The sequence below is a fragment of the Otolemur garnettii genome, unplaced genomic scaffold, assembly GCF_000181295.1.
Source record: "Otolemur garnettii isolate 467f Iridium unplaced genomic scaffold, OtoGar3 scaffold00061, whole genome shotgun sequence".
In the NCBI taxonomy this organism is placed as follows: Eukaryota; Metazoa; Chordata; class Mammalia; order Primates; family Galagidae; genus Otolemur; species Otolemur garnettii.
In genome coordinates this window covers 7,974,021-8,001,506 of record NW_003852456.1, presented here as the reverse complement: position 1 = coordinate 8,001,506, position 27,486 = coordinate 7,974,021, and the positions used below count along the sequence as shown (strand labels likewise).

The 27,486-nt window shown below is 41.7% G+C and overlaps 1 protein-coding gene across 1 annotated transcript; it reads right to left on the bottom strand.

Moving 5' to 3' along the window:
* VEGFC (vascular endothelial growth factor C) lies at positions 1-27,363 on the bottom strand. Its single transcript, XM_023514915.1, has 7 exons — positions 27,289-27,363; positions 25,701-25,914; positions 23,906-24,096; positions 10,531-10,682; positions 2,013-2,119; positions 1,376-1,709; positions 1-502 (listed from the first exon to the last, which is right to left on the bottom strand). Exons 1-7 carry the CDS (start codon positions 27,361-27,363, stop codon positions 388-390), a joined length of 1,188 nt encoding a protein of 395 aa, XP_023370683.1. The 3' UTR covers positions 1-387.
* Positions 27,364-27,486: the final 123 nt, after the last annotated feature.

Genomic DNA, 27,486 nt, shown 5'->3' with positions numbered 1-27,486 from the left:
CAGCTTATAATACAATTATCATTTTATTTTAAACATACTTTGCATGATATAAAAATATTGATCACAGTGAGCTTTACCAATTGTTATTGCTACAAAAAAATGAATGCAGAAACAATATTTTTAGTGGAAATAAATTATATAGTCATTATTTAAAAAAAAAAACACAAGAGAAAAACTTCAGCTGTTGGGTCACTGGCAAGACACTGGTCCTTATAAGAGGCCTCTGCAGATGGGCTGCAGTCCCTTTCTGTGCTGGTCCCCAGGTGGTTTAGGAAAGAGTCTGTCCTTGGCAACACGGGCCCACAGGTCTCTCTGTTCACAGACAGGTTCAATGTGGCAACACAGTTTTCCAAGACAGAAAAATGATGAACTGAACAATGGTCCAGTCTAGCTCATATGTGGCCGTTTCCAGTATGAGGGGACGCAGCGACACACCTCTTCACTAAAGGAAAGTCCCAGCTCACAAGGCTTCGGTCGGTTTGTGCACGGCCGTCTGTAACAACTGAAGAGACACAGAGGAACACACTGTCGTTAATGACCAGGCAGGGGATTCATACGCCACCAAGCCACCTCTGCGTTTTTCTACATTTCAAATTAGAATAAAATTCTAACTGTATCATGAAATTGTTCAGAGGTTTATAAAAGTTCATGGTTAGAATTACAACAGGTAAGAGGGAAGGAAAAGCCCTTAAAACAAAAATCTTGCTGATGGAAAGACCGTGCACAGTAACCAGCACGCCTTTTGAAGTGCTCTCCGCTTTGTGGGGGAAAGGACAGGAATTTCAAGTGAATATTTAAAGCCAGATGCTTTACTGCGATCACAGGAAACAGGGCAGAATCCACTGGAGTCTGGGACTCGTAGGGGACCCAGACGTTAGGCAATAAAACCCAGCCACGGCGGACGGCAGTCCCCAGGGACCAGCCTCACCCTCATGCTGTCCCCGTGGGCATCTGGATGCATGATGGTGGCTCACTTGTCCCTCCTCCACCTGGGCTCCAGGTGAAACAGGGGATGCCTGAGGCAGGGAGTGAGAGGCACTGTGTCCCCTAGACTTCAATTCCCAGTAGTCATGAAAGGGCGAATCCCCAGGCTGTCAGCGGGCCCACTGCTCCAGTGAGTGAACCTATCTTTGGGGAACTGGAGTAGGAATAGGCCCGACACAGCGGAAACTACCTCTGTCACCTGTGGGGACTGGGTCAGCCCTCTGTTGTGCTTTGTTGGGAGCAAACCCAGCCTCATGCGAGCTCAGCATTGGGTGAAAAATACCACAATTTGTCTTTCAGAACTTACTAGCCTATTGTGACAGGCGACTGCTTTTGGCTGAAAATGTATTTCCAGGAAGACAAATGAATACTGTTTCTGAAGGTGTCGTACCTGCATGTCTGATGTTGGAACTTCTTTCCTTTTAAGAAGCATTTCTGGGGATTTTCTGTACATTCACAGACGCATTTTCCAGGATTTAGGGGTTGATTTCTTGGGCATGTTCTTTTACATATACACTGGCACGTGTTCTCATCAAACTCTCTGTTGGCCCCACATGAACTGGGGAAAAGTTTGTTTTTACAGACACACTGGCATGAGTTTCTGTCTAGTTCTTTGTGGGGTCCGCAGCTGGAAGGCCGAAGCCCCCCTCTGCAGACACACTGACACGTCTCTTCATCCAGCTCCTTGTCTGGCCCACAGACGTCACGGAATCCCTCGGCGGAGTCTAGACAAACACAGTGAGAGCATCTTACCTTACTCGGTTCTGGGTGTGGCATGAGAATTAAAAAGCATTTAAAAGCACATTCCTTTTTATGTTTTCCATTAAAGGGTGGTGTGCAAACACGGCTATGTTCCCTTACAAAACAGTTTAAATGATGCCAACAGGAAGTAGAAAATGTCTTCTCTTTGTAGTAATTTAGCCGAAGAATGATGGTCTGAATATTGTCAATGTGGTTTTAATATTAAAATGTGTTTGTCAAAATGCAGACCCCTTAGCATTTAGTCTTTAAAACACCATTCTGCTTACCATCTCCAGTGTCTGAGGCAAAAACCAAGTCCTGCTGAGCCAGGCATCTGCAGAAGCGACCGTCCCACCTGTACTCTGCAGGGCAGGTCTTGTTGGCCGCCTGACACCTTTGGAGAGATAGATGGGGTGAAGCAAAAGTGTGTCTGATACAATGACAGGGTCATCTCTTTCCTCATGTATGTGTTACAAAGCAACACATGCTTGCCCAAAAGCTATTAAAAATATAACATATGAAATGAAACTCAAAAGTTCCCTCTCAAACTAACTCCACCCACACCTGCTGTCAAATTCCGGTCCTAGAGGTGACCACTGAGCGGATGGACTTCACATGATTCTGTAGACTTTCATCTTTTTAAGGCAAATATGTCTATTTGGATAATCGCAGTGTGTTAGTTTGTGGGGAAAAATGGGGTAATACCTTTTATATTATTCTGAAATTTCTTTTCTACTAAATAACACATTATAAGCATCTTTATCTGTCATTGCATAAAGTTGTATGCCATTATTTTTAGCTTGGCAGAGTGGCTAACACCTATAATCCCAGCACTTGGGAGGCCGAGGCAGGTGATTGCTTGAGCTCAGGAGTTTGAAACCAGCCTGAGCAAGAGCGAGATCCTGTCTCTAAAAATAGCCTGGCATTGTGGCGGGTGCCTGTAGTCCCAGCTACTCAGGAGGTTGAGGGAAGAAAATAGCTTGAGCCCAAGAGTTTGAGATTGCTGCGAGCTATGACACCACAGCACTCCACCCAGGGTGACAAAGTGAGACTGTCTCAAAAAAAAAAAAAAAAGTAGGTGTGCCTTTATTTTATTAATCTCTTTGGGTAACTATTTAAGTGGCTTTTTAAAATAATGCTGGGGGGGGGCCCTCTGGATACACACACCTGTACCAACTGACCTCTGAAGCCCAGACTCTCGCAGCTGTCCAGGCCCCGTTAATGCCCAATTTCTACTCTTTGGTGCTCACCAAAATGGTATCAGAGGCCATGTCTGATTATTTTTGAAGCCCTTCCTTCCCTGTCTGGCTCCCTCTTTCTTCGTTTCTCCTTTCCTCCTCCTGTTTTTCTGAGACTTAGAACCCACAGACTTTCATCAGTGCCGAGAAGGATGCCCCACTGTCTGCTGCTGTCTGACCCTCCCAGGAGCCCCTCAGGGAGGGACGGATGACCTGATTATTTTCTCCTCCACCCCTGCAGAAAGCCATCCCTTCGAGCAGCCCTAATTCTGTGCTGGAAAATGGCATTAAGAGACTATCACTTAGGATTTCAATGGCATCCAATTACATTACTTCTAGGTCTTTCCAGGGGCAGAACATTTCCTAGAGTTCACCCAATAGAGGGGGTTTTGGATTTTAATGGAGAGTGTGTGTGTATAAAATCTCTCACGGCCTCATTTTTCAACTGATGTTGGTGCAGACACCAGTGGAAATATTTATTTACATTTTTCAAGCTCAATACTGTAGACACCATTATGTGACGACGAGTGCTGAGCAGCAGCACAGATTGGCAGACTGTGCGGATCACGGGAGACATCCTAAAACGGACACTGAGTACAAGGAGACAGGATGTGTATGTTGGATCTGCTAAGAAAGTTTCACAGGTCACAGCCAACGTGATGATACACCTTTCTTATTTATTATCTTTTGTCTCAAAAAAGTCTTCCTCTGTGGCAGTGGGGATGACCACAGCCCACCGTAACCTTGAATTCCTGGGCTTACATGAACCTCCAGCCTCTTGAGTAACTGAAACTACAGGTGTACACCATGACCATGCCATCATGATGTTGACCAGGCTGGTCTTGAACTCCTGGACTCAAGGGACTTCCCATCTCAGCCTCTCACAGTGCTGGCATTATAGGTGTGATTTCTTTTTTAATAATTACATTAATATATTTTCCAGCTTTGCCAGGCTCAGTGGCTCATACCTGTAATCCCAGCACTCTAGGAGGCTGAGACAGGTGGATAGCTTGTGCTCAGGAATTCAAGACCAGCCTGAGCAAGATCAAGACCCTATCTTTACCAAAAGTAGAATATAAATAAAGATATTCAGTATCGAATCACTTGGTTATAAATCCAGAAGTATCATGTGCTAAAATTAACCAATAAATTCACTACTGTGAACTCCAGGGAACTTGTCTGTTGTCTCTTTCCTTTGCTCTCTTTTCCTCATCTGCAGTGTACTGATGTCCTTATAGAATACTATCATTCAAGAAAATAAAAATTTTATTTAATAGAATACTGCATGGCTATTAAATGAATGAGGCCTACAGATGCTAATATGATTATATCTCTAAAACACAATGCCAAGAGGAAAAGGTGAATGTCAGTTCTTTACCCTGAAATTTAAAACACTCAAAGCTGTACGACAGCAGCTCTTGTGGTAAGTGAACAGATCCAGATGCCACAAAAAGAGAAAAGAATGAGAATGACCCAACCTCAGGGTCATGGTTACCCGTGGGAATGGCCCTATCACAGTGGAGACCGGGGCTTCAGGCTGTATCTTGAGTAAATATGACAAAACAGCCTCTAAATCAGAAATTGAGGGGGAGGGGTACATTCTGTTCTTCACTATGTGTATATGTTTAATTTTAAAGAAGTTAAAATAAAGAAAAAATATATATGGTGCCATATATACCATAAAAAGAATGACATCAGCCAGGCATAGGAAGACAATTATTACCACGCGTTCTCACGCGTATGTGGGAGCTACTGAAGTTGATCTCATGGAGGTAGAAAGTAGGGTGACCAATGCTGGAGGCTGGGAAGGATGGAGCAGTGAAGAGATGTTAGTTAATGGATTAAAAAATAATGTTAAGAGAAAGTTCTGGTGTTCAACAGCACAGTAGGTGACAACAGTTAATACTGTATATTTTAAAATAGGAGAATAGATTTGAAATGTTTCCAACATAAAGGACAAATGTTTGGGGTGGTGGACGTCTACAATAAATACATATGCAAAATTACATCTCAATGAAAAACCAAAAAATGCAATTATGACTACATCCCAACAGGGATTAGATCCAAACAAAGTGAGTCTGAACATCTGCGTTGCTACCTTTCTAGTTGTGTGGTGTTGAGAAGATTTACTTCCTGTGGTTCTGGTTCTGGTACGTAAATGGGAATTTTGTTCACACTCCTTTGTCAAAACCCTTCTCCCTCTCTGCTCCTAGTACATCTCCATGTCCTGCTCTGCAGCTGACAGGTCGGTCCTGGTCTTTCTGAACTTTTCTGATATTTGACCTCTCACCACTTCCTCCTTCCCTAACTCCTATCTTTATGACTTGGAAGTAATTTTTCTTTCCAGCTTTTATCCTAATTGTCCACTCTCTTGCACAGACTCCACCAGTTCTCCAAGTTTCTTAAACCCTTCATTTCCCCTTATTCCACCTGTGGCTCCTCCCCCTACTTCCATATTTCCCTTGGTTCCCTTCAAATCTTCCAGCCGTTCTACCTGCCACTTGAGTTCCTGAGGAACGCTGCAGGCAGAGACCAGGCCTCCCAGCTGGCCCTCCCTGTGAGCAGGGAGCCTCTCTCTTTGGCAATTGCATCCACTGTCCCATCCGCTGCTCCCTCTGTGTCATTCCCCATGCAGCGCCCTCTTCCTGTCTTCTTGGATCTCAGACACCATTTCTCTTTTCTTTCCACCCCCCCTTTTTGTTGCCGTGGCCTCCATTCTAACTACTAAACTTCTAAATAACTCTCTTGGGTTACTTAAAAGGCTTCCTCCCAAATTTTCCCACCTCCTGTACACACATCACCTGCCATAGGGCTGTTCTTTCTGAAATGCAAACATGCATCTACCACACCCTTACAGAGACATTTTAGTGGTCCCAGAAGACTTTAAGAAAAGGCCCAAAGGCCCAAAACATGGTGGCACCTGCCTATAATCCTAGACTTTGGGAGGTCGAGGCAGGAAGATAGCTTGAGCCCAGGATTTTGAGGTTTAGTGAGCTATTATGACACCACTGCACTTTAGCCCAGGTGATAGAGCAAGACCCTGTCTCAAAGGAAAAAGCTCATCCATGGCATAGCATACGAGGTCTGACAATTAAGTTCACAAACTCATCCTAGTAAAGGGCTTTTAAGGATGGACCAGGTCCTAGTGTTGGTACACAGCGTCCCCCAAGGGAGGACCTCGAAGGCAACCATTGTGATAATCACCAGTGACATGTGTAGCACTTTCTCTAGAAAGAGTTCACCAACTAAAGTTTCCAACCTGGTATGTGATTCTGCTGTTCTCTCTGGACTCACATATGTCCCTTCTGTCCCCTTCCACACAGTCACATTGCCATCCTGATTCCAGTTGTGTGTTTACACGCTAGACTCGAGTATGAGATTTCTTTTGGAGCAGTGATTCTGTTTCTGTGTTTACATCCCTGAGGCCTGGTGCGTTATTAGTCGGCACAAACGCTGTTCAGAGTGGCTGAGTGGAGGAACACAGCCATGCTGTCTACACTTGTTAGAAACACCTGCCTTTACTCTGGTGCACGAATTCCTGTGGTCAAGGCATTATATTCCTCCTTAGTGCCCCAGATTTCCTAGTACAGAGTTCTACAGACAGAAGACATGACAGAAGTATGATGACTGAATAAACAGACATAACTCCTGCCACACAAAGCCTCAGGTGGCCCCACGGCACCGAAGATGGCTCTGTCCATAAAGATGGGGCCTGGAACACAGGGAGCTCGGTGTACAGAAAATATAAAAGGAGATGACTGTAGAGAAGAAAATCATCCTGAGAACATCAATATGCATATTGACATTGTAGCAGCTGCCTCTGCTGGAGGAAATTGCTCTTCCCTCTGAGATGACGACAACTCTGATACTGGGATCAGAAAGTTTTCTATCAATACTAGAGATGCTCTAGATACCGGGGAGGAAGCGTGGGTGTCAGAGATACAGTGACTTGAATTTTTATCTTTGTCTGGCAGTTTTTTAGATGTTTAGCATTGTACACATTAAGACTCAATTTCCTCATTTGTAAGACGTTCTTAAAAACAGCAGCCATGGTTTATCCAGCACTTTCTGTATGCCAGGCACTGTGCTTGCAGGTAACACTGGCTGCTAGTTACACACCACACAGTGCTCCTATGAGTAGGGGTCGTTCCTATTATAGGACACTGCTAGGTAACGTCAGGGTAACATAGTATCATAGAAGGTTGCTGGGCAGATTATGAGGGTTAGGTTATAAATACTACACTTTTAAATGTAACATTCTTAATCTTGTATCATTTTGTAGATGAGAAAGGTGAGTTTATCCTCCCAGGCCCTGTGCTATATGAGGTATGTCCTGAATGCAGGCCTGCGGCAGGGTCAGTGGGAACATAGATTGTGTGTGGCACACGATGAGAAAACGTGTGCCTCTTCTCTCTGACTGTGAGTGCTCTGAGGTCAGAGGCAGCCAAGGACATCTCTGTCCTCCCACTATCTGGAGCATTCTTTGTTGATCTTTGTGATTTGACAGTTTATGGATGATCCGTTTTACAAAAGAGTCCTTTAATGACTGAATTTTACTTCTTTACAAACAATGCAAATCAATTGCTACTTTGTGTATGTAATTTGATATATTACAATTTATTTTAGTAGATAAATTCCTTTTAAAGTCTCTTGGCAAATATGGGCATAAAGTTATATTAGCTGCTAACAGATTTAAAATTTTCAACTTAACTTTTAACTTAAAAGTTTTGTCATTATAACCCTACACTGAAAGAAGCTCCTTCCTTTTTATGTGTAAAGCACGGATACACACACAGCATAAACAGATACACAGCATATTTGTGGTATTAAAGCTTCATGGGGGAAGTGGTTAGAAAAAAATGTTTTAAAAGAATCTGCAGGGGGTGCTAATGCAGGCTGAGCAGCACTACTATGGGGGAAAGTCTTTCAAATGGTAATTTGGTTTTTTTACTTATATATGACTGACCATATGTAAAGTTATGTAGTTATGTAATTTTAAAATTCTATTACATATATACATGCTATATGTAAAACTGTCTATATACACATGCGATACACATAAGGGTTTAGAATACAAAATGTATTTCTTATAGATAGTGGTGAAAAAAACCCCACTGGACAACATGGGGACAAGTAAACGAGTCAGACTCGGATCTTCACAATAATAAATCCGCCCCTCAGTGACCCCTCTTAAGCCACACTTGGCTCAGTGCTGCACAACATCCGTGTTTCATTCAGCCCTCTCTACAGCTTGACGGTTCTTACACAAGCAGACTCAAGCTCGGAGACATGAAATACCCACCCGACCACAAACAGCTACTCAGTGGCCGACCTGAATTCAGATCTGGCTTTTACTCCAAGGCCAGGCTCCTTTTTGGTACAACCGTCTGTTTGTTGACTTCCAACGGCATTTAGGGTAGCAGTTATATGAATAAATAATGAAGAAAATGAAGCATGCCAAATGTTATGAAAGGCAATTGGACAGTCTTCTGTTTTATTCCACAAGCCTTTACACATGCTGTTTAGCCCACAGTGGAGACTGTGCCTGTGCCTGCTTTATCTGTAAGGAAGGTGAATACCAGAGCCGACCGCATGGGTGACTGCTGGGATGGCTGATGAGATGACGTACATACAGGGTGAGCGCACAGCATCAGCTTGATTATTTTTTAGTGTTATTAGCTTGGCATTGTGGAGAAATAAAGCTCCCCTAAACCTCACAATTGGTCTCACATGCAGCACTATAGACCCCGCTAAGGCCATGCATGAGCAGGGTCAGTCAGTAACGGCTGTGGGTGTTCAAGAAGCAGAGGTAGCTGTGGGATACGGATGAGACAGATGCAGGGGACAGACCTGTATCTGAACTCTGAGAAATGGAAAGGGCTTTGGAGAGGCAGAAAAGAAACTGATTTCGAGCCAGGGCAGGAATAGAAACAAGATACAGAGCAGGAAATGAGCTTGGTGTTCAGGGAACCAGACACTGTGCAACACAGCCAGGGCTGAACAGTGGGAGACAAAATGGGAAAGGGGCTGGCGCAGAGCAGGCTGGCGAGATCTCTTGGCTCTGTGAGCACTGGGGAGCCACAGACTGTTTCAGGTTAGACTAATGAAACAAATGATACCTTGGAAACTTACTTGTGACACTGTACAAAAGTGGGGGAAGGATTTGATCCCTTTATCATACTGGGCGTATGTGCAGAACCCAGTGTGCAAGGATGGCAGATTTACACTTGTAAAGAAAGTGCAAGTGCAAATTGGAACACACAGTGGCTCGCGCCTGTAATCCCAGCATTCTAGAAGGCCAAGGCAGGGGGATTGCCTGAGCTCACAGGTTCAAGACCTCATCTCTAAAAACAGCCAGACATTGTGGTGAGTGCCTGTAGTTCCAGCTACTTGGGAAGCTGAGGCAAGAGAATCACTTGAGCCCAAGAGTTTGAGGTTGCTGTGAGCTGTGACGCCACACACTCTATGGAGGGCCACAAAGTGAGACTCTGTTTAAAAAAAAAAAAAAAAATTAATGACAACTGTGTGACTTTGAGGCCTCAGAATAAATGAAAAAACACTGCTATAAACACTGTAGAAATAAAGAGATTTAATACATCTTTAGTTCTGTTCTTATATCTAATATAATTACAAACGTAGCACTCTAAGACAGATAAGAGAACTTCTGGCTGAAGTTCTCAGAATGAAAGAATTGTGGAGGGGACCAGGGCTAAGCAAGGCCAGCAGGACGGTGGGGATGAAACTGCACCTAGGTCATCTTGTTCAGTTAGGTGGTAGTGTCTCTGCTCCATCAGCATAATTTATTCACAGGTGTAAGATCTGCTCTTTCTCACTTCAAGGGGTAAAGAATCTGTCATTCAAATTAGGCTATCCAGATTTTACTCAAGTGTCTCTGGGACAAAGGCTGCCTCTCCAGCCTGCTGGGTAGATTCAGTGGGGAAGACCGCTTATGACAGATTGCATTTATCACTGAGTCTCCTAGAATGGAAGTTTTTCTTTCTATTTTTTGTAATAAGTATATTTATATATCAATTTATTTATACTTTGTTGCTAATGCTAGAATTATGTCAGTTTATCCACAGGCATTGGATACCCCCCAAAACAAATATTTATATCCCTGTTTCGGGGCAGAAAGTTCCTAGATATCAGAGGACAAAGCATATGAAGTTATTTATATTTACTTTTTGTTTGGACTAAAATCTTATCAAGGCATAAGCACTTTGAGCTTTAACATCATTTATGAATTACCTACCACACCTGACTTCATAAACGTTAAATCAATTAGGCTACCTGACTGATACCCTTGAACATGAGTGGGATGTGTGTTACTCCACAGAAATGCTGCCTTTATACTGTGAAGTAGTTTGCCGTCAGAACGGGCTTCCCTTGCTTCAGTTTCATTTTATTTTCATGGTGCACTGTAAGAAAAATTTGTCTTTGTTTTGTATTTGATGCGAAATGTATAGTATAGCAAATTTCACAAAACTTCCTTTAATAACCTTGTATTTACTTGAAAATGTTGTATTAGTACAGAATGCAGAAGAAACCAGATTTAATTCATACTCACTGTGGCAGTGCTGCTGGCAGGGAGCGTCTAATAATTGAATGGACTTGTCTATAAACATCCAGTTTAGACATGCATCGGCAGGAAGTGTGATTGGCAAAACTGATTGTTACTGGTTTGGGGCCTTGAGAAAGAGGCACTGTGATTTCAAATAACTACAAAGAAGGGACAAAAAAAAAAACAAAGAAAAGATTAAATGTATGCTATAAAGCACCTTCATGGTAAATACTAGAGTCCAAAAAAGTGAAATTAGTTCCTTAATCAAGTAGGGCATGTTGCACAGCATGTATTATAATGTAAAGATGGCTCTGCTTCCTGTCCGTACTGTTTATCAGAATAAATAGTCCGTATGCTTACCTCACCGGTTAGCAAGTGTATTAGAATTATGGTAACCAATTAATGATTTCAGAACAAAGAGAGACCAATGTATTCCAGAAAAAGAAATTGTTTGAGTCCCAGATTATCTGATATCAAAATATTCCAAGAACTTAAAAAGTGGCACAGATATAAAAACCTCTTTGTGATTGAAGAGCCAAGCTATCGGCCACCCAACCCAGAAATGCTTGGTTACTTCCTGTTTTAGGTAAAATGCACATATAGACGTAAATTACATAGATGCAAAATTAATTTTCATTCAAATACCATTTTTACTTCTGTGTAATTTTACATTTTTCAGATCTCTTATGAATTTATTATGTTTAAAACACACTCCTTATTTAATAGATGATTCTGTATTTCTGCCATCCTTGGCGAAGGCATTATAAAAATAGTGAGCTTACAATAAGGTAGAGCATTTGACGTGATTCTGGATTGGAGTAAAAATTTAGTTTAACTGAAGTCTATTTCAAAATGCCTCATTTATAGAGAACCTTGCTTGTCTTAATCCTTCTCCAAAAACAATGTTTTAAATTAAAGACACAAATAGTTAAGTAAAACTAAGTGGAAAATTCCTAAGGTTCTTAAATTCTAAATTATTATCAGTAAGAAATGGTAAAAGTGAAATCCTGCCCACTAATGGCTTAATAAGATCAATTTGTGGGTGACTAACTATAGGTAAGCCTTGCATATACTTGGTACCTTTCTGGCAATCTGAGCAGTGCTAAAAGAATGAGACTGTCCAGAGCCCTGGGATTGGCCCTTTGCTATAATTTCATGACCTCCATTGAAAATCACTGCAGTTATTTAATAAAGGATGGAATTAGTTGCTAATTTTGTCCACACCAACAGGGGGACTTTTAAAATGAATTTTGAACAATGAAATTGCAGAAATATCTAAATCATAAAATGTGTATTTCCTTCATTCAAATATATATATTCATTACATATTCATCTAAGAACTCAGCTACTTTTCTTATGAAGACAATATATTCCAGAAGAAAAGAGTCAATGTTATACTTGGGATACTTCAACTAGCTCCCTTATACTGCCTTTTAAGTCCTAGGAATTTGGAAAAGTCATTAAACTTTTTCCAGCTGCATTAAAAAACAAAACAAAACAAAAACTGAGGATAATATTTTTTCTCATTATTTCGTGAGATTATCACAAAGATTATATTAGCTAACATACCCAAATGTGGTAGAGTGTTTGCAATACAAAAGTGAGTTTTTCTAATCTGCATGAATTCTCAAGATTCTAGGCATTTTCCCAGCACTGGCAATTCTACTTAGGTAGAATCCACATAGGCCACTATTAGGATTTTGACCAGTTTCTTTTCCAAAAAGTCATTTGGAGAAATCTTCCGTTAGGTGGCATGCTGCAGTGGTGGCAAGCCTCTGTACTGTGTACAGCTATTTAAGAGAGAGAATTCTGCAGTGTCTACACAAGCTACAATTTTTCTTTCTCAATGAACCTTATGTTAAGAACCAGCACTAAAAAAGTAAGCAATTATTAATTTGTAAATTCTTCATTTATTAGCTTTAGTGACAGGGTCTTGCTCTGTCACCCAGGCTATAGTGCAGTGGTACATTCACAGCTTACTGTAACCTGTAAGGCCTAAGCTCAAGTACTCTCACATCTCAGCCTCCTGAGCAGCTAGGCCTACAGGCCTCCATCACCATGCCTGGCTTATTTCTTAACAGTTTTTGTACAATGGGGTCTCATTATATTGCCCAGACTGGGTTTGAATTCCTAGCCTCAAGTGATCCTCCTGCCTCAGCCTCCCAAAGTGCTGAGATTACAGGCATGGGCCACTGTGCCCAGCCCTTTTAATTTTTATACTTGTATAATTTGCAATTTTCCTATTTAAACACTGAAATAGTGTAAATGGTAAGAAGGTGTACAGGTCAGTAAACAAACCCCCAGGAATTTCTATCTAGTAGGCAGCTACAGGTTATGTGTCAGAGCTTTGGAGAGCCGCTCAAAAGTTGTGAGAGTTTCCATTGTAACTGAAGTCTTGGTTACTGGCATGGTTTCTTGGTGAGAGCATTCTGAATGAAAAGATAAAAGGTGTAGTAACAGACATTTATTAGGATATTTAAGAACCAGCAGTACAGAAAACACTTTCTGCAACCTGGGAACATGAACCCTGAAGGCATGAAAAGAGGCAGTGAACTCTAAAACATGCCTGGGAAGGAGGATCACGTGAGGATGGAGGGACCAGGAGAGGTGACAGTAAGCACAGGAAAAGAGGAGAGATTCTGAGAGGGGTACAGTCACAGGACCAAAGAAGTGAGCCAAGTGGTACCAGCTGGTGCTCCAAGGGCAGTGGTGGGGACAGGGGAGAGGGGGATGAGATGAGGTGCCTGTGGAGTTGGAGTCTCCCTCTGTGGCTTGGGCCATTGGGAAGGTTGCTGCCTACAGAATGCCCATAATTCTGCTGGATTTGGCACTGTCTCCTGTGACACAGGCAGAGGGCAGAGACTCAGTGTGGAAGTAAGGCCCAGCTTGAGAAAGCCAGAAGCTACCACGGGAGAGGGGTTTCTCCCCCTCTGCCCCTCTGTTCCTGCTCCCACTGATGGCCATTCCTGGTACCACACCACCTCGTTCTCCAAAGGGGTGATGGTGAGCAGCATTGGTGAGGAGGGACAGACATCCTCCTATCCTCGGTGTCCACCGTCCACAACCCCAAGGACCAGGTGAGTATCAGGAATGGCAGCTGTGAGGAATGTTCTGGTGAGACAGGGAACTCCGAGTGTGAAGAAGGCAAAACCAAGCCTGGCTCTGTGCTCTGGAAGGTTGTGACTGAAAGATCAGAGACAGGCCAGAGGCACGAAAGCCAAAGGAAAACAAAACCCTAATTCCTGATGTCTCACTTCCCCTACTGTGTCCAAGAAACAGCTGGCAGGCTGAACTCAATTAATTAGATCAAAGGGAATAATAAAAAGGCTGAAAAAGTAAAGTAAAAAAACCTTTTCTTGTCTTGAAAAACCTTTTCTTGTCCTTTGCCTCCAAACTTAAATCTGAGTTTTAAGGCAGTTTCCTTAATTTTCTACTTTATCAGTATAGAAAAATGTTAAGCGTCCAGAGAAAGATGCCTTTGACCAAAATTAAAAGTAGAGTCTTTATAATTCAGGTTTATTTATCTATGAACTGCAGGAAAATGAGGAACATCTGAGTGTACAAATGTGTGTGTAGGAAGACCAACTGCACCACGCTAGCTCTAACACGATTAAAGTATTTACTACCTTTAATAAACATGGTAAATTCCGTTTTCTTGTTTACAGACCAATTTGTGAATTTTGTGTAGCCATATTTAATCCCTATGTCCCTAAAAAGTATGCTTAGACAATGTAAACTTTTTTTGAACTGAAAAAACATTGTTAGAAGTGCATTATAAACGCACATGTCTGCCTCCCAAGATAAATATACGTAGTTCTTAAATAACTGGCAACGTCCCTATCGAGATAGAAGAACAACCAAGGTTTAGTCTTAAGAAACTAATTGACATTAGTTAGAGACCCGGATCTCTAATTACCACCTCTGTGACCTGGAGGCTCAGGGAATTTAGATAAACTTTCCATTTCATCTATAAAGTCAGGATGTCAGTGGTGATTTCACAGTGATGTTGATTCTTCTTCCTCTCCCTTATCCTTTTTATTATCAGCATCATTGGCCAAGACAGAGCTGAATCTTTTCCCAAGAGATTCCAAAAAAATTTTTATTTTTTTGAGACAGAGTCTCAAGCTGTCGCCCTGGGTAGAGTGCTGTGGCATCATAGCTCACAGCAACCTCCAACTCCTGGGCTCAAGCGATTCTCCTGCCTCTGCCTCCCAAGTAGCTGGGACTACAGGTGCCCGCCACAATGCCTGGCTATTTTTTGGTTGCTGCTGTCATTGTTGTTTTGGCGGGCCTGGGCTGGATTGGAACCTACCAGCTCAGGTGTATGTGGCTGGCACCTTAGCCACTTGAGCCACAGGCGCTGAGCTGAGATTCCAAATTTTTAAATTTCTGTTTGCAATCTTTCCTTGTCTGGTTTCAATGAATGCTTTCAGAGTACCCACAAGGGGCCGTGCCTCTTGCTTGAATCTCAGGTTAAGTCATCCTTAATGCCTCATCCTCTCTGCAACTTTGGGTTCACAAAACTCACAGCAGTAAATAAGAAAAGACATAAATGCACGTATTTTTGATATTATCATTTTAAAAATACCTAATAGTTTACCAACCATAAATGCTGGTAGAGAGCAAGAACTGGATTCACCCTTGTGAAATCAATTTCTGCCATTAAATAACAATCTGTACTGATACACAGTAACTATAATTCTCTGTCAAGAGTTAAGATCTATCTAAACATCACTGTGTGAAACAGTAAGTGGGTTCTTAACATTTCAGTACACTATTGTCAGGTTATTTGTGTGTTTATGTGTACATAATATTTACTAAAGTTCAGAGTGAAAAATGTATGTACTATTCAACATTAGTTAATAATGTCGCATACACATACAGTAGAAATCATTAATGGACCATGCCAGGGACTGTAGCAGACTGGTCAACACGAAGAACTAGGCTGACTGTACTCATCTGTACATGTGGTGCATGTCCAGTCTATGGAAAATTAGGTCGACTTACGGAGGTGGTCAGTGTAGGGAGGTGGACAACTGTGGAGGTTCTTCCTGTATTTATTTAGTAAATACTAATTGATGATATATTTCATCGACAATATAAGCAATTATAATTTGCTATTCTGGAAATGATAATTTTCCCAAAATAGTTTCATGCAAAAAAGTGAACTGTTCTTAAATAACATATCCTATTAACTTGTTTTAGGTTAACTAATTTAGGTTTCAAGTTGCAACAACAAAATTCACTATAGAGACTGATGTTACATAGTTTTACACAGGCATATGCTATCAGGTAATGCTTTCTGAGAGGATCGAAAGGACTTACATAAAAAGAATCTCAGCAAGGGTGGAAAATGAAAAAAATAATCTGTGTATTCTATAAAACCTATAGAATGAGGAAATGGCAAATACTTTCAACTGAGAAGGTCCCAGTTGTTTTCTCCTAGGCATTCTGTAAAGAGAATATTTAATAGTCAATGCTCACTAACAAGAATGGACTTCCAATGAAGCCTTATTTTAAAATAGGTTGTTCACATTGGCACAGCCACACTGGCAAAGCAACAGTACTTATTTCTCCTTACTGTGGAGGCTACTCAAGAAACAAGCATATAACTCCCTTACCAAGCAGTCCTGTCTTAGACGTTAGTACTGAATTCTAAAGAAATGTTTGTGTCCATTCAAATATGACATCCAGAAAATGCCTCCCTATAAAACATTTTATACCTAAACTATAGCCAGTTTCTTTTCAGATTCTCCCATCTCACTACTATGTTTAATTTAAATTTAAATATTCTAAACTTGGGTCCATTTGTTAAGTATAAAAACAGTATGTAGCCCTTGGAGAACGTGATTAATAACTATAAAATCATACTTAAAAAACTATATTAAAGAAATAATCCCTAAAATCAGGGAAAGGTGCAAATTGAGAGCTCACTGGTAGCATTCCCAATGCAAGGCCAGCTATCAAGGGCCTATGGAACTTAGACTGGGTCTAGGAAGAATATGAAATAGCAGATTTTACATTTGGTACTGAATTAATTTTAACATATTGTTATGCATAAAATGTAAATATAGTACTACAATTAAAATAAAAGCCTCAATTCAGGAAAAAAGTGGTATTTTCCAGAGATGCATTAATTATGCTCTAAAGACAAATATTATTCTTAAAATTCTGGTAACTTCTATTGGTGGAAAGTTCTTCTTTTTCCACATCAGGACAAAACCTGATTTCCAACCACTGTGCCTCCCATACAGTCATTTGCTAAAGCACAATAGCGATTATTTTCCACTTGCTGAATATGTGTGAAGGCAACAAATTCACCTTCCAGATGGCTGCAGTGTTGTATTTAATTACTAGAAGAAAGACCTGACTGAGGGCAAAACGATATTTCTAAATTTCATTGTTACACAGACCCACATTTTACTTAGGATTTATATTTTTAACTGCAGACACTGCTGCTTCTGTGTGTCTGTGACAGCTCACAGCTCGTGGAGGCCTGTCTCCCAGATGGGACGGCTGCCTTAGTGCTAATGGACAGTGCTAATGAATTCTGATCCAAGGATTTCACGGAGGCCCCATGGCTTGAGGCCTCAACTCATTTTTTCTCTATTCACTTCTATCTTCAGTAAAATATATAAGGTAAATACTAATATTTAAAGAAGTTTTTAACCCAGATGTGCGACACGACAGCAGAAGATGACTTTGTTCTGCTCCTACTTTGATCACCACACAAATGACTTATAATACTCAGTTGCTCCTTTTTGGTTACAGCTCGAGTCTACAACTTCTCGGAACACACACTCCTTGCATATGTGTATGGAAAAGGTCAGAAAGACGTGCCATCTGCTTGACTTTTCAAAGCTACACAGATACTAGTTGTGGGGGCCTGGGAAGCCGCCGTCACTGATCAGGGCACTTGGGCCTCTGTCTTTACTTCCCCACTGCTGGCTGCTTCCCTTCAGCGGCTCCCCAGAAAACATGTCTGTGAAGTATCGCAACAGACTTGGTTAATATTACTTAGGCTATATTGTCCTTTCAATGGATATGAATCCAATTGAGGAACTGCTAAAAACTGGGTCTGGAACTTTTGTAACAAAACAAAAACTTTTCTTTTTACCTTCAGCACATACAGTAATAAGAAACCTTCTTTTAGACCTGAAGTCATTGGCATTGCTCCCATTTATACTACATTGATAATACAAATTGGATGAGCTCAGGAAAGGTGCGACTTCAGTACGAGCTTTTACAAAGTGTGATGTTGGTACAAATGTAAACACAGATGAAGGGGCACGGCCTTGGACCTGGCCCTCCTGCCGTTTGGGTTTACAAACCTCTAGATGCACTTCCACAGACCTTTGTACTTTTCTTTTTCTTTTTATTTTTTGGAGACAGAGTCTCACTTATCACCCTTGGTAGAGTGCAGTGGCGTCACAGCTCACAGCTGCCTCCAACTCCTGGGCTTAGGCGATTCTCTTGCTGCAGCCTCCGGAGTAGCTGGGACTACAGGCGCCCACCACAACACCCAGCTATTTTTTGTTGCAGTTTGGCCAGGGCTGGGCTTGAACCTGCCACACTCAGTATATGGGACCAGAGCCCTACACACTGAGCCACAGGCACCACTCCAACCTTTGTACTTTTCTTTTACAAGTAACCTACTCATCACTACCCAGTAAGTGCTGCTGTTCCTTGCTCACTGGTAAGCTCCATGGGGGACCTGCAGACCCACTAGGAAGCATCAAGGGAAGCACCATGTAGCACGTGCAAAACACACACCTGCCCAGATGAATTTAAATTTTCCCTTTTACTGTAACCAGAATTAAGGATGGATATAAAACCAAAGAGAAATGGGACAGTCGCTGTTGGGGGCTGGCTTTGCTTTGGTTGTTACTCTGACACATGAATTCTCTATTAATAATACACGGGGGCTTTTGATAACATTTACCAATATGATGCCTCCTCTTAAATCTAAAGGCCAATTTCTTCTTAGAATTCTGAGCCCACCCTCCACCTGGTCTGACACCACTCAGACTCCCTGTGACCTTCACTTCACGCCCTGCCGTTCCCTCTCCACCAGCTTCCTCTCACTCACGCACTTGCTCTGTTCCACTTGGTTCCACTGGGTTCCTGTGCACCATCTACCATGCTGTGCCCCAGCATGATGAGCAGACATGGTCGTGTCCGTGGAGTTTAGGGAATAAAACAGTCCATCACATGAGGTAACGGTGCTAAAATGTGGACAGCAAAGGCTGTCACACAAGCAAACAGGCTGTTGTGGGATGCTGTGCCTGAGTGTGAGAAATTTCAAAAAGAGAGTCAGCGATGTGACTCTGGAGGTGACAGGAAAGGACATAAGCTCTGAACTAAAAGGCTCTGGGTTCTGGTGGAGAGTAGTCTGTGAGGAGACATGAGCAGGGATCACTGAGGCTGGAGTGGCATTCAGATTATGAGGGCTCAGGAAATCTCATTAGGGGATTTGGTCTCAAAGTAGGGTGCCACTCAGAATATATAACAACTCTGAGCACCTGTACCATCAATCCAAACAGAAGCTGGCGGGGGCAGCCCACTTAGAGGAGACCAGCTGGGTGCTGAAGCAGTCCCCAGTGTACAACGCTAGTGAGGAGCTGTCCCCCGTCACTCCTGTAGCATTCAGAAAACAATCAATCATTGCTAAACTGTGGCACAGGGATCAGAAGTAAGTAAGAGTGGGGGTAGAAGACCAGTTACTGGGGGAGTAAAGAAAAATTTTCTCCCTGGTTTGTAAAAGAAACAGACGTAAATACTGTGGATGTGTCTGTCCTTTCATTTGTTGTGTTTTTATGTGATGTGGGGATGTGTATCCGGATTCTGCGACAGGTGCAGTGACAACTAGTGAATAGCACAGATGCATTTTTTCCTTTATGGAGGAGATAGACATTGATCAAGTAACGACTATATGATTACAAAGTGTGTGCTTACAAGCTGTAGTAAGTAGTATGGGGAAAAGAAGTGTGGAAAATTATAAAGCATTTATAAGAAATCTCAGATCTAAGGACATCAGAAAAATCTCACCTGAGGAATTCCTTGGGCTACTTGACACCTGAGTTGAAGTCTGCAGAACTGGCACCTCAGGAAGGAGGGAACTAGAAGACCACACTAACTTACAGGTATGTGCAAAGGCCCTGGGGCAGAGAATGGAGGGGTTCACAGGGACTGAAGGAAGCCTGAAGCATGGGAAGCTGAAGGTCAAGGACTCTTGTGTTAGATGACATTAGAAAGGGGGTACTGGAGACTAGAGGCTGTGATAAACCTGTTGGTCTCACAAATATTGCCATGTTCTCACTTATATGTGGGAACTAAAAAAGCAGGTCTTATGGAGGTGAAGAGAAGGATGATGGTTATCAGAGGCTGGAAAGGGGAGCGGGAAATGAAGGAAAGCTGGCTGAGGGGTACAACACCACAGTGAGATGAAAGGAATAAGTTCTAGCATTTGATATCACAATCAGAAAATAACAGCCTACAGTTTTTCTCCTCTAGCTATTTTGACATATACAATAAATTGTTATGTTTCCAACACAAAGAAAAAGTAAATGTTTGGGGTTGTGGACATTCCAGTTACCCTGATTTGATCATTATACATTGTATACAGTTATCAAAATACCACACGTACCCCCAAGGTATATATACAACTGTGATGTATGAATAAAAATAATTTAAAAAAAGACTTAAGTTTTATTTTAAAAGGAATCACTGAAAGACCTTGTCAGTCATGGAGACTGACAACATCAGATCTGTGTTTTTTAAACTATCACATTTGAGGGCAATTTAGAGAACGGGTTAAGAAGAGGAGGTGGAAAGCAGGGTGAGCGGAGAGGGAGTTATTTATTTCATCAGGGGGAGGGGGAGCATGGAAGGGACCTGAATGACTTGCTGGAGGAAGTGGAGATTCAAGATTGCTGGGGGGAAACAAAACCAAACACCTCATGGTTACAAACATGACTGACACTGCAGGCTCAGAAAGGGGGGAGCAGGTGTGCAGGGTAAAAATTACCCACTCGGTACATTAACTACTCAGGGGTGGGTACATGAAAAGCCTAGACTTTCTACTATGCAATTCAGCTACGTAACACAAAAACACTGGTACCCCCAAATCTATTATTTGGGGGAGTTTGGCGTTGCTGTGAAAAAGCTTCTTTGAAGAACTACTAAACAAAACATTTGGCATCAGTACCTAAAGGAGATATATTTTGTGATATGTTACTTTTTTAAAGATCTCAAGACAATTTTAGGCATTGCTCTAAAGAAAGATGGTGACTTTACCTCCTTCATGTTTACATGGATGGAGCTGGAATATATTCTTCTTAACAAAGTGTCTCAAGAATGGAAGAGGGGCAGCGCCTATGGCTCAGTGAGTGGAGCACTGGCCCCATATACTGAGGGTGGTGGGTTCAAACCCGGCCCCAGCCAAACTGCAATGAAAAAAAAAATAGCTAGGCATTGTGGCGGGTACCTGTAGTCCCAGCTACTTGGGAGGCTGAGGCAAGAGAATCACCTAAGCCCAGGAGTTGGAGGTTGCTGTGAGCTGTGTGACGCTGCCACAGAACTCTACCAAGCGTGATAAAGTTAGACTCTGTCTCTTAAAAAAAAAAAAAAAACCAAAAAACAAAAAAAAAGAATGGAAGAAAAAGTATCTAATGTACTCAGCCCTACTATGAAACTAATTTATAGCTTTCATAGGAAAGCTATAACCCAATTATAGCCCAAGAAGATGGGGAAAGGGAAGAGGGGGAGGAGAGGTGGAAGGAGGGTGATTGGTGGGATCACACCTATGGTGCATCCTATAAGGGTACATGTGAATCTTTCTAAATGTAGAATATAAATGTCTTAACACAATAACTAAGAAAATGGCATGAAGGCTACGTTAACCAGTTGATGAAAATATTTCAAACTGTATACAAAAACAGCACACTGTAGCCCATAACTGTATTAATGTACACAGCTATAATTTAATAAAAAAATTAAAAAATAGGGTCATTTAAAAACATCCCCTCTATACTAACTCAACAAGAGGTCATGGATGAATTTGTGGAAGAAATTAACAATTAAATTAGCAGCTGATTTTCATTAAGAAAACAGATTAAGTATTTAAAAAAAATTAAGGAACAAACAAGGGGGGCAGCGCCTGTGGCCCAGTGAGTAGGGCATTGGCCCCATATACTGAAAGCAGAGGGCTTAAACCCAGCCCTGGGCAAACTGCAACAAAAAATAGCTGGGCATTGCGGTGGGCATCTGTGGTCCCAGCTACTCGGGAGGCTGAGGCAAAAGAATCGCCTAAGCCCAAGAGCTGGAGGTTGCTGTGAGCTGTGATGCCATGGCACTCTACCGAGGGCGACAAAGTGAGACTCTGTCTCTAAAACAAACAAACGAACAAGAACATCCCAACACTACAATACTTATATTCAACTCTACCTATTTACAATACGAGCACTTTGAAAATAAACTTTCATCTAACTCTTCTAGATAACATTTTGTTCTGTTTAATAATTCTTCAAAATCATTTTTTGGTCTACTCCATATTATTCCATTTTTAAAAGAAATATAACCCTTCAGACTTTATACAACTGGTATAACTTGACCTTTTAAAGAACAACCACATTGCTATCTGATTCAAATCTAGTACTATAATAAACAATACATCATATTCCTTAATTGGATTATTAAAAATACACACTGTTAAAGATTCAAAAAAAGTATATTTTAACTCCCAAATCACCCATATTTATTTTCTCTAACTTAAAATAAACATATTTTTTCAAGAGACTCAGCAGGCCAAATTCCTTTCAAGGCATTTGGCATGAATATAAAAGCAACATTTTTAAATATTAATATCATTTTAAAATGAATATTCTCTTTTGGAAAATAATCTGACTGGAATTAAGTATTTCTATTTGTTTTCAAAAAGTGTTTAGTTCTAACACTTACCAGAGGATTTTAAAAAATCTTTTACTTTAAGGTTATAAGAAATATACCCAATAAAATGTTAAATTAGTATTGTTCATAAAAATATACAACATAAAATTGTAACTTTGTAGTTAACAAACTTTTGATTGTTGTCCAATAAAGATTTCGAGGTGGGAATGCACAAAGGATGAGTTTTGGCCACCCCTCCATCCCTCACACTACAATTACTGTCAGTTCAATAATCAGAGTTTGGTCAGGCCCCGACAAAGGAGTGACAGAAGGCCTCCCAGGCATCACCTTTTAATTTCTTTTTTAAATTTTTAGAGTTAAGGCAGAAGCAAGCTAAGTGAATAGAAAATTCTGAAATTTATATTGTTTCCTCTTGCAAGTTGTAGTATCTGAAATGGCTTATTTATCAAGTGTATAAACAAGGAAATACAAGTTTTAGAGAAAGGCAACTAATTAGCATTGTATAATAAGACCATGTCTCCAAATTCCGAGGGCTACAGCACACCTTTTAGAAGTGTGCAACTAGATGGGGAAATGCTATTCGAGGAATTAAGGCAGTATCTTCCATTTTTATTTGTTACAATAAGAGTGTTTGATTAGTGGGAACCACGTAGGTCAGCTAAGTTTGTATAAAAACTGTTCATCTGCTGTCATATCATATGGTACAGATCAACTCTAACATCACATTTTTCAAATTTCATTTTTCATTCTGAAGGTCACAGGACAATTGGGAATGTAACCAGATTCCTCTGCTAATCCAACTCTCTAAGTAGCTCGGAAAAGCCCGGGGCAGACACAGTTATCTCAGGGTGAAGTCTGCGTTGCCTCAGCCACGGCCCTGGGCTGCTCTGATAACACTGCCATGGTCATCACAGCAGCCTGTCCTAACAAAGCTGCCTCCCCGTCCATAGAGGGCCTACAAAGTGGGGATGCTGAGAATCTCTGATCCACACCAAACTTTTAAGAGCAGTTGTTTAGGTTATCCATTAGCTTAATTAAGATCTAATGTGATGAACCTCACAGGTTATTCAAAATACTCAAAACTTAGTGTCCCTGAATTTCCCGTGTTTGCTAGAGGAACACTATTTTGTTCAGGGTGATGGCTTATTTCAATACTACACAGCTGTGCCACAGTAATGAACACACAATTTGAGAGTACGTCCATCATCAGAAAACTCAACCATTTAATTTGTGTGTGTGCATACATGTATCCGTGTGTGGTGCATTTATTATTTTCGCCAGTAGGCTTTAGTTCCCCTCTATGAACAGAGGTTGTAAAGCATTGGTTATTGTCTCTGCCATACTGTGTCACCACAGCTGCCAAATGTTTACACACTTCATTCCCTAATACTGGGGGCTAAGTCATTCTGACCGGCGCCGCCCGCCCGACAGTGGAGGGCTGTGCTGGGCTGGGGGCGGAGCCGGGAGCACCTACCGTCTTGCTGAGGTAGCCGGTGCTGGTGTTCATGCACTGCAGCCCCTCGCTGTTGCAGCAGCCCCCACACCTGTACACGGACACACACGGAGGTTTGAAGAAGGTGTTGGTAGCTGCTCCGAACTCCTTCCCCACATCCGTGCACACCTCCCGGGGAGTGCACTGAGTCTTCCTCCACTCGCTGTCAATACCTGCCAAGTCACAGGGAAGCCACAAGTTATACAGAGCCCACGAGGGAATAGCGGCCAGAGCAGGGCAGGCCATGCGCGCTGATCTCGGACATTAAGGTGAAAGCGCAACACGTGACCAAATAAAGGGTGGCCGGTAGGTGGGAATGAGATATATTTCACAAAATGGCTAAGAATATTTTCTACAAAATTTCATTTCAACAGCCTTGTAACAAGTATGAATACAATTAGGATTGCGCTTTCTTAAAACTATACCAATAGGGCATAGCACTTAAGAAAAGGGGATTTAACATATAGATGTTTACAAGACACGCAGAGCCAGGAGTCTGGCGCATCAGCTATGTATGTTGGTTTTACTTCTCTTTTTAAACAGAGGGGTATATGAGACAGTGGGTACGGTTCCAGATGCAAGCCCAGCATCATTTCTGGTAGGCTATCCAGCAAGGCTGGTAACGTCATGAGAGTAGCCGTGTGAAATCCAAGGCTACTTTCTACCACCTGGGACTTATGTCCTGAACTAGCTTTCTCCAGGAAAGTCAAATTTTCCTGTCCCTTTCAGCCCTCTTGGAATTGTTTCCAGTGAGTTGGTGGCTTACATACAACATTGTTGATTCTTTAAATATTGCATTAAAAATGATTACACTTACTTCCTAAGTGTTCTAGTTTATTTCCCCCATATCCCCTGTAAAATAAAATTTTTGGAGATGAAAGACAAAGTATGGGTTATTCAACAATTAAGCCATTTTTTTCATTTGCAATATCAAACCGATACAGTGATTGTTAGCTGCCAACCAAAGGGAGTTACTTTTTAAAAGTGTCTCATCAATTTGTACTGTGACATGTTATGCAATATTATTTTTTGTAGAGATTTACACTAGATGTCAGCTTTATTAAAGTCCAGCTCTGAACAATTACCTGTGAAGCTACAAGGCAACAAATGGTATTTTAAAAAGAGATTTGAGGGCGGCACCTGTGGCTCAGTGGGTGGGGAACCGGCCCCACGTACCGAAGGTGGTGGGTTCAGGCCCAGCCCCTGCCAAACTGCAGCAAAGGAATGGCTGGGCACTGTGGCAGGTGCCTGTGGTCCTGGATGCTCTGGAGGCTGAGGCGGAAGAATCGCCTTGGCCCAAGGAGTTGGAGGTTGCTGTGAGCTGTGATGCTATGGCACTCTCCCGAAGGTTAATAGGTGAAACGGTCTCAAAAAAAAAAAAAAAATTTTTAAAAAAGAAGTGATTTGAGTGTGTTGAGAGAAACAGGCATTTCTAAGCCCAAATCAGGAAGAATATGTACAGTTATTCTGTAGGATACAGAATATTTAAATAATTAAGCTGATATAAAGTGCAAAACGTATCTATATGTTCTTCAAACTTCACAATGAAATATCATTTTAATTAAAAAACAAGTGTGCTGATATGCATGGCTTTATTACCTATCTTTGTATCTCCAGGAATCAACTTAAAAATAAAATCATAAAAAGTATTCTGAGGTAATTTTTTAATCTCTGTAAGTACGTTCAGTGGTACAGATGCTGACCCTGAAGAACCAGGCTGGTGCCTGTTGCTGGCCTGGCACGTGAGGCTCCCAGACCTTTTCTTTCTCACACTTACTTTTCAGGATCTCGGCGTTATAATGTGCTGCAGCAAACTTGACTGTGTCTTCCGTCCCTGAGCTGGGGCTGGCCTGTTCTTTGTTGTGCTGCCAGCCTCCTTTCCTCAACTGACACTTGTACATTTTCCAGTATTCCGGGTAGAGCACAGTCATGAGCTCGTCTACACTGGACACGGACCGCAGCTGCTCCTCCAGATCTTTGCTCGCATAAGCCTGTCAAAGAAAAAGACAGGCTCAATTACTCACCTGGCGAAGGGTTTTAGAAACGAATGCATCAGAACTGTAAGTTTCATGTGATACTAGCTATATTCACTAGTAAAATAACTTTGCATAATAAAATTATATTTTAATTTATATGAAAACAAATTTTTAAGACAATTTGTGATATACTTTAACATTATATTTTAAAGTAGCTCACTTGTAGTTCTTTTACATAGATGGTGAATATGCAAATTTACTCATTTTGTATTACCCTCCTACATAAATAAAATTGCATTGACATCTACTCTTTTTTTTTTCACTTGTACCCTTGTAAAATAAACCTCAGAAATAATCCCTCCAATCCCCCTCCCTCCACCCATTCCTCCCTCCCCTCTCCCTCCCCTCTTCCTGTATTTTTAGGCTATTATTAGGTTATAGCTTACATATAAAAGGTATAAATTAGTTTCATAATAGGGGTGTGTACATTGGATACTTTTTCTTCCATTCTTGTGATACTTTGCTCAGAAGAACATTTTCCTTGAAATCTACTCTTAAATGCTCTGTTTCATTTTTTAGTTATCAGTATCAATGAAATATAGTTGAGCAGGATGCTTGAAATTAGGAATCTTTCATGAAAGCTATTGTTGGAATAAATAATCACATGAAGAATGGGGTTTCAACAACAATGTCACCATAATGTTTATATTTTAGCAGAATCTCCCACTGTTTCAAAAGAACTGGACCATCAAGATTTCTGCTTTCACAGAAATTATATCATTCAGAGTACACTAAAGCAGCTCACCAACGGCTGACTGTCCACACTTTAAAACCACTCAGGTAAGTAAGTAGAACATTCCGAGTTCTATGTAGGTAGTTACAATATGTAAGAAAAAATGTGTTTTTCTAAATTGTACTCTTGGGGGAAGTCTGCAAAGATCCAGACGACGCTGTGTCTCCCAAACCGCTTAGCCAGGTGACGAGACCAGTAAACCTGTGGGTAGGAAGAGACATCCGGGCGACTCCGAGACTCACTTTCCTCTATCGTTTGCTGGCTTAGCAGGAAGCTGGCTCAGGGAAACAGAAATACAGGCTGACCCCAACCGCTGGGCTGTAGAGGTGCCCGTCTCTGACAAGGCCACTGCTCTGATGGGGAAGGACCACTGTACACATCACGTGGGAGATCCCTGGCCACTGGCCCTATGAATACGTACGGTACTCCCACCCGAGCTGCAGCTATGGTGGCTGCAAACATCCATGCCTCGCCTCAGCTGTGGGATGGGAGCTGAGGGGGTTGTGTTCATGCTGCTCTGTGGTCACTTACAAATTCTTTTCCAAATAATAAAATCTGTATCAGAATATAACTGCCCTGTGCAGCATTAGCCTTGCCTGCAAGCGGCCCCCTGCATGCAGGCAGAACCGATGGAGGTACTGGACGGTGCACATGTCTTGTTCACCCTGCATGCAGGCAGAACCGACGGAGGTATCGGATGGTGCACATGTCTTGCTCACCCTGCATGCAGGCAGAACCCACGGAGGTATCGGACGGTGCACATCTCTTGTTCACCCTGCACGCAGGCAGAACCC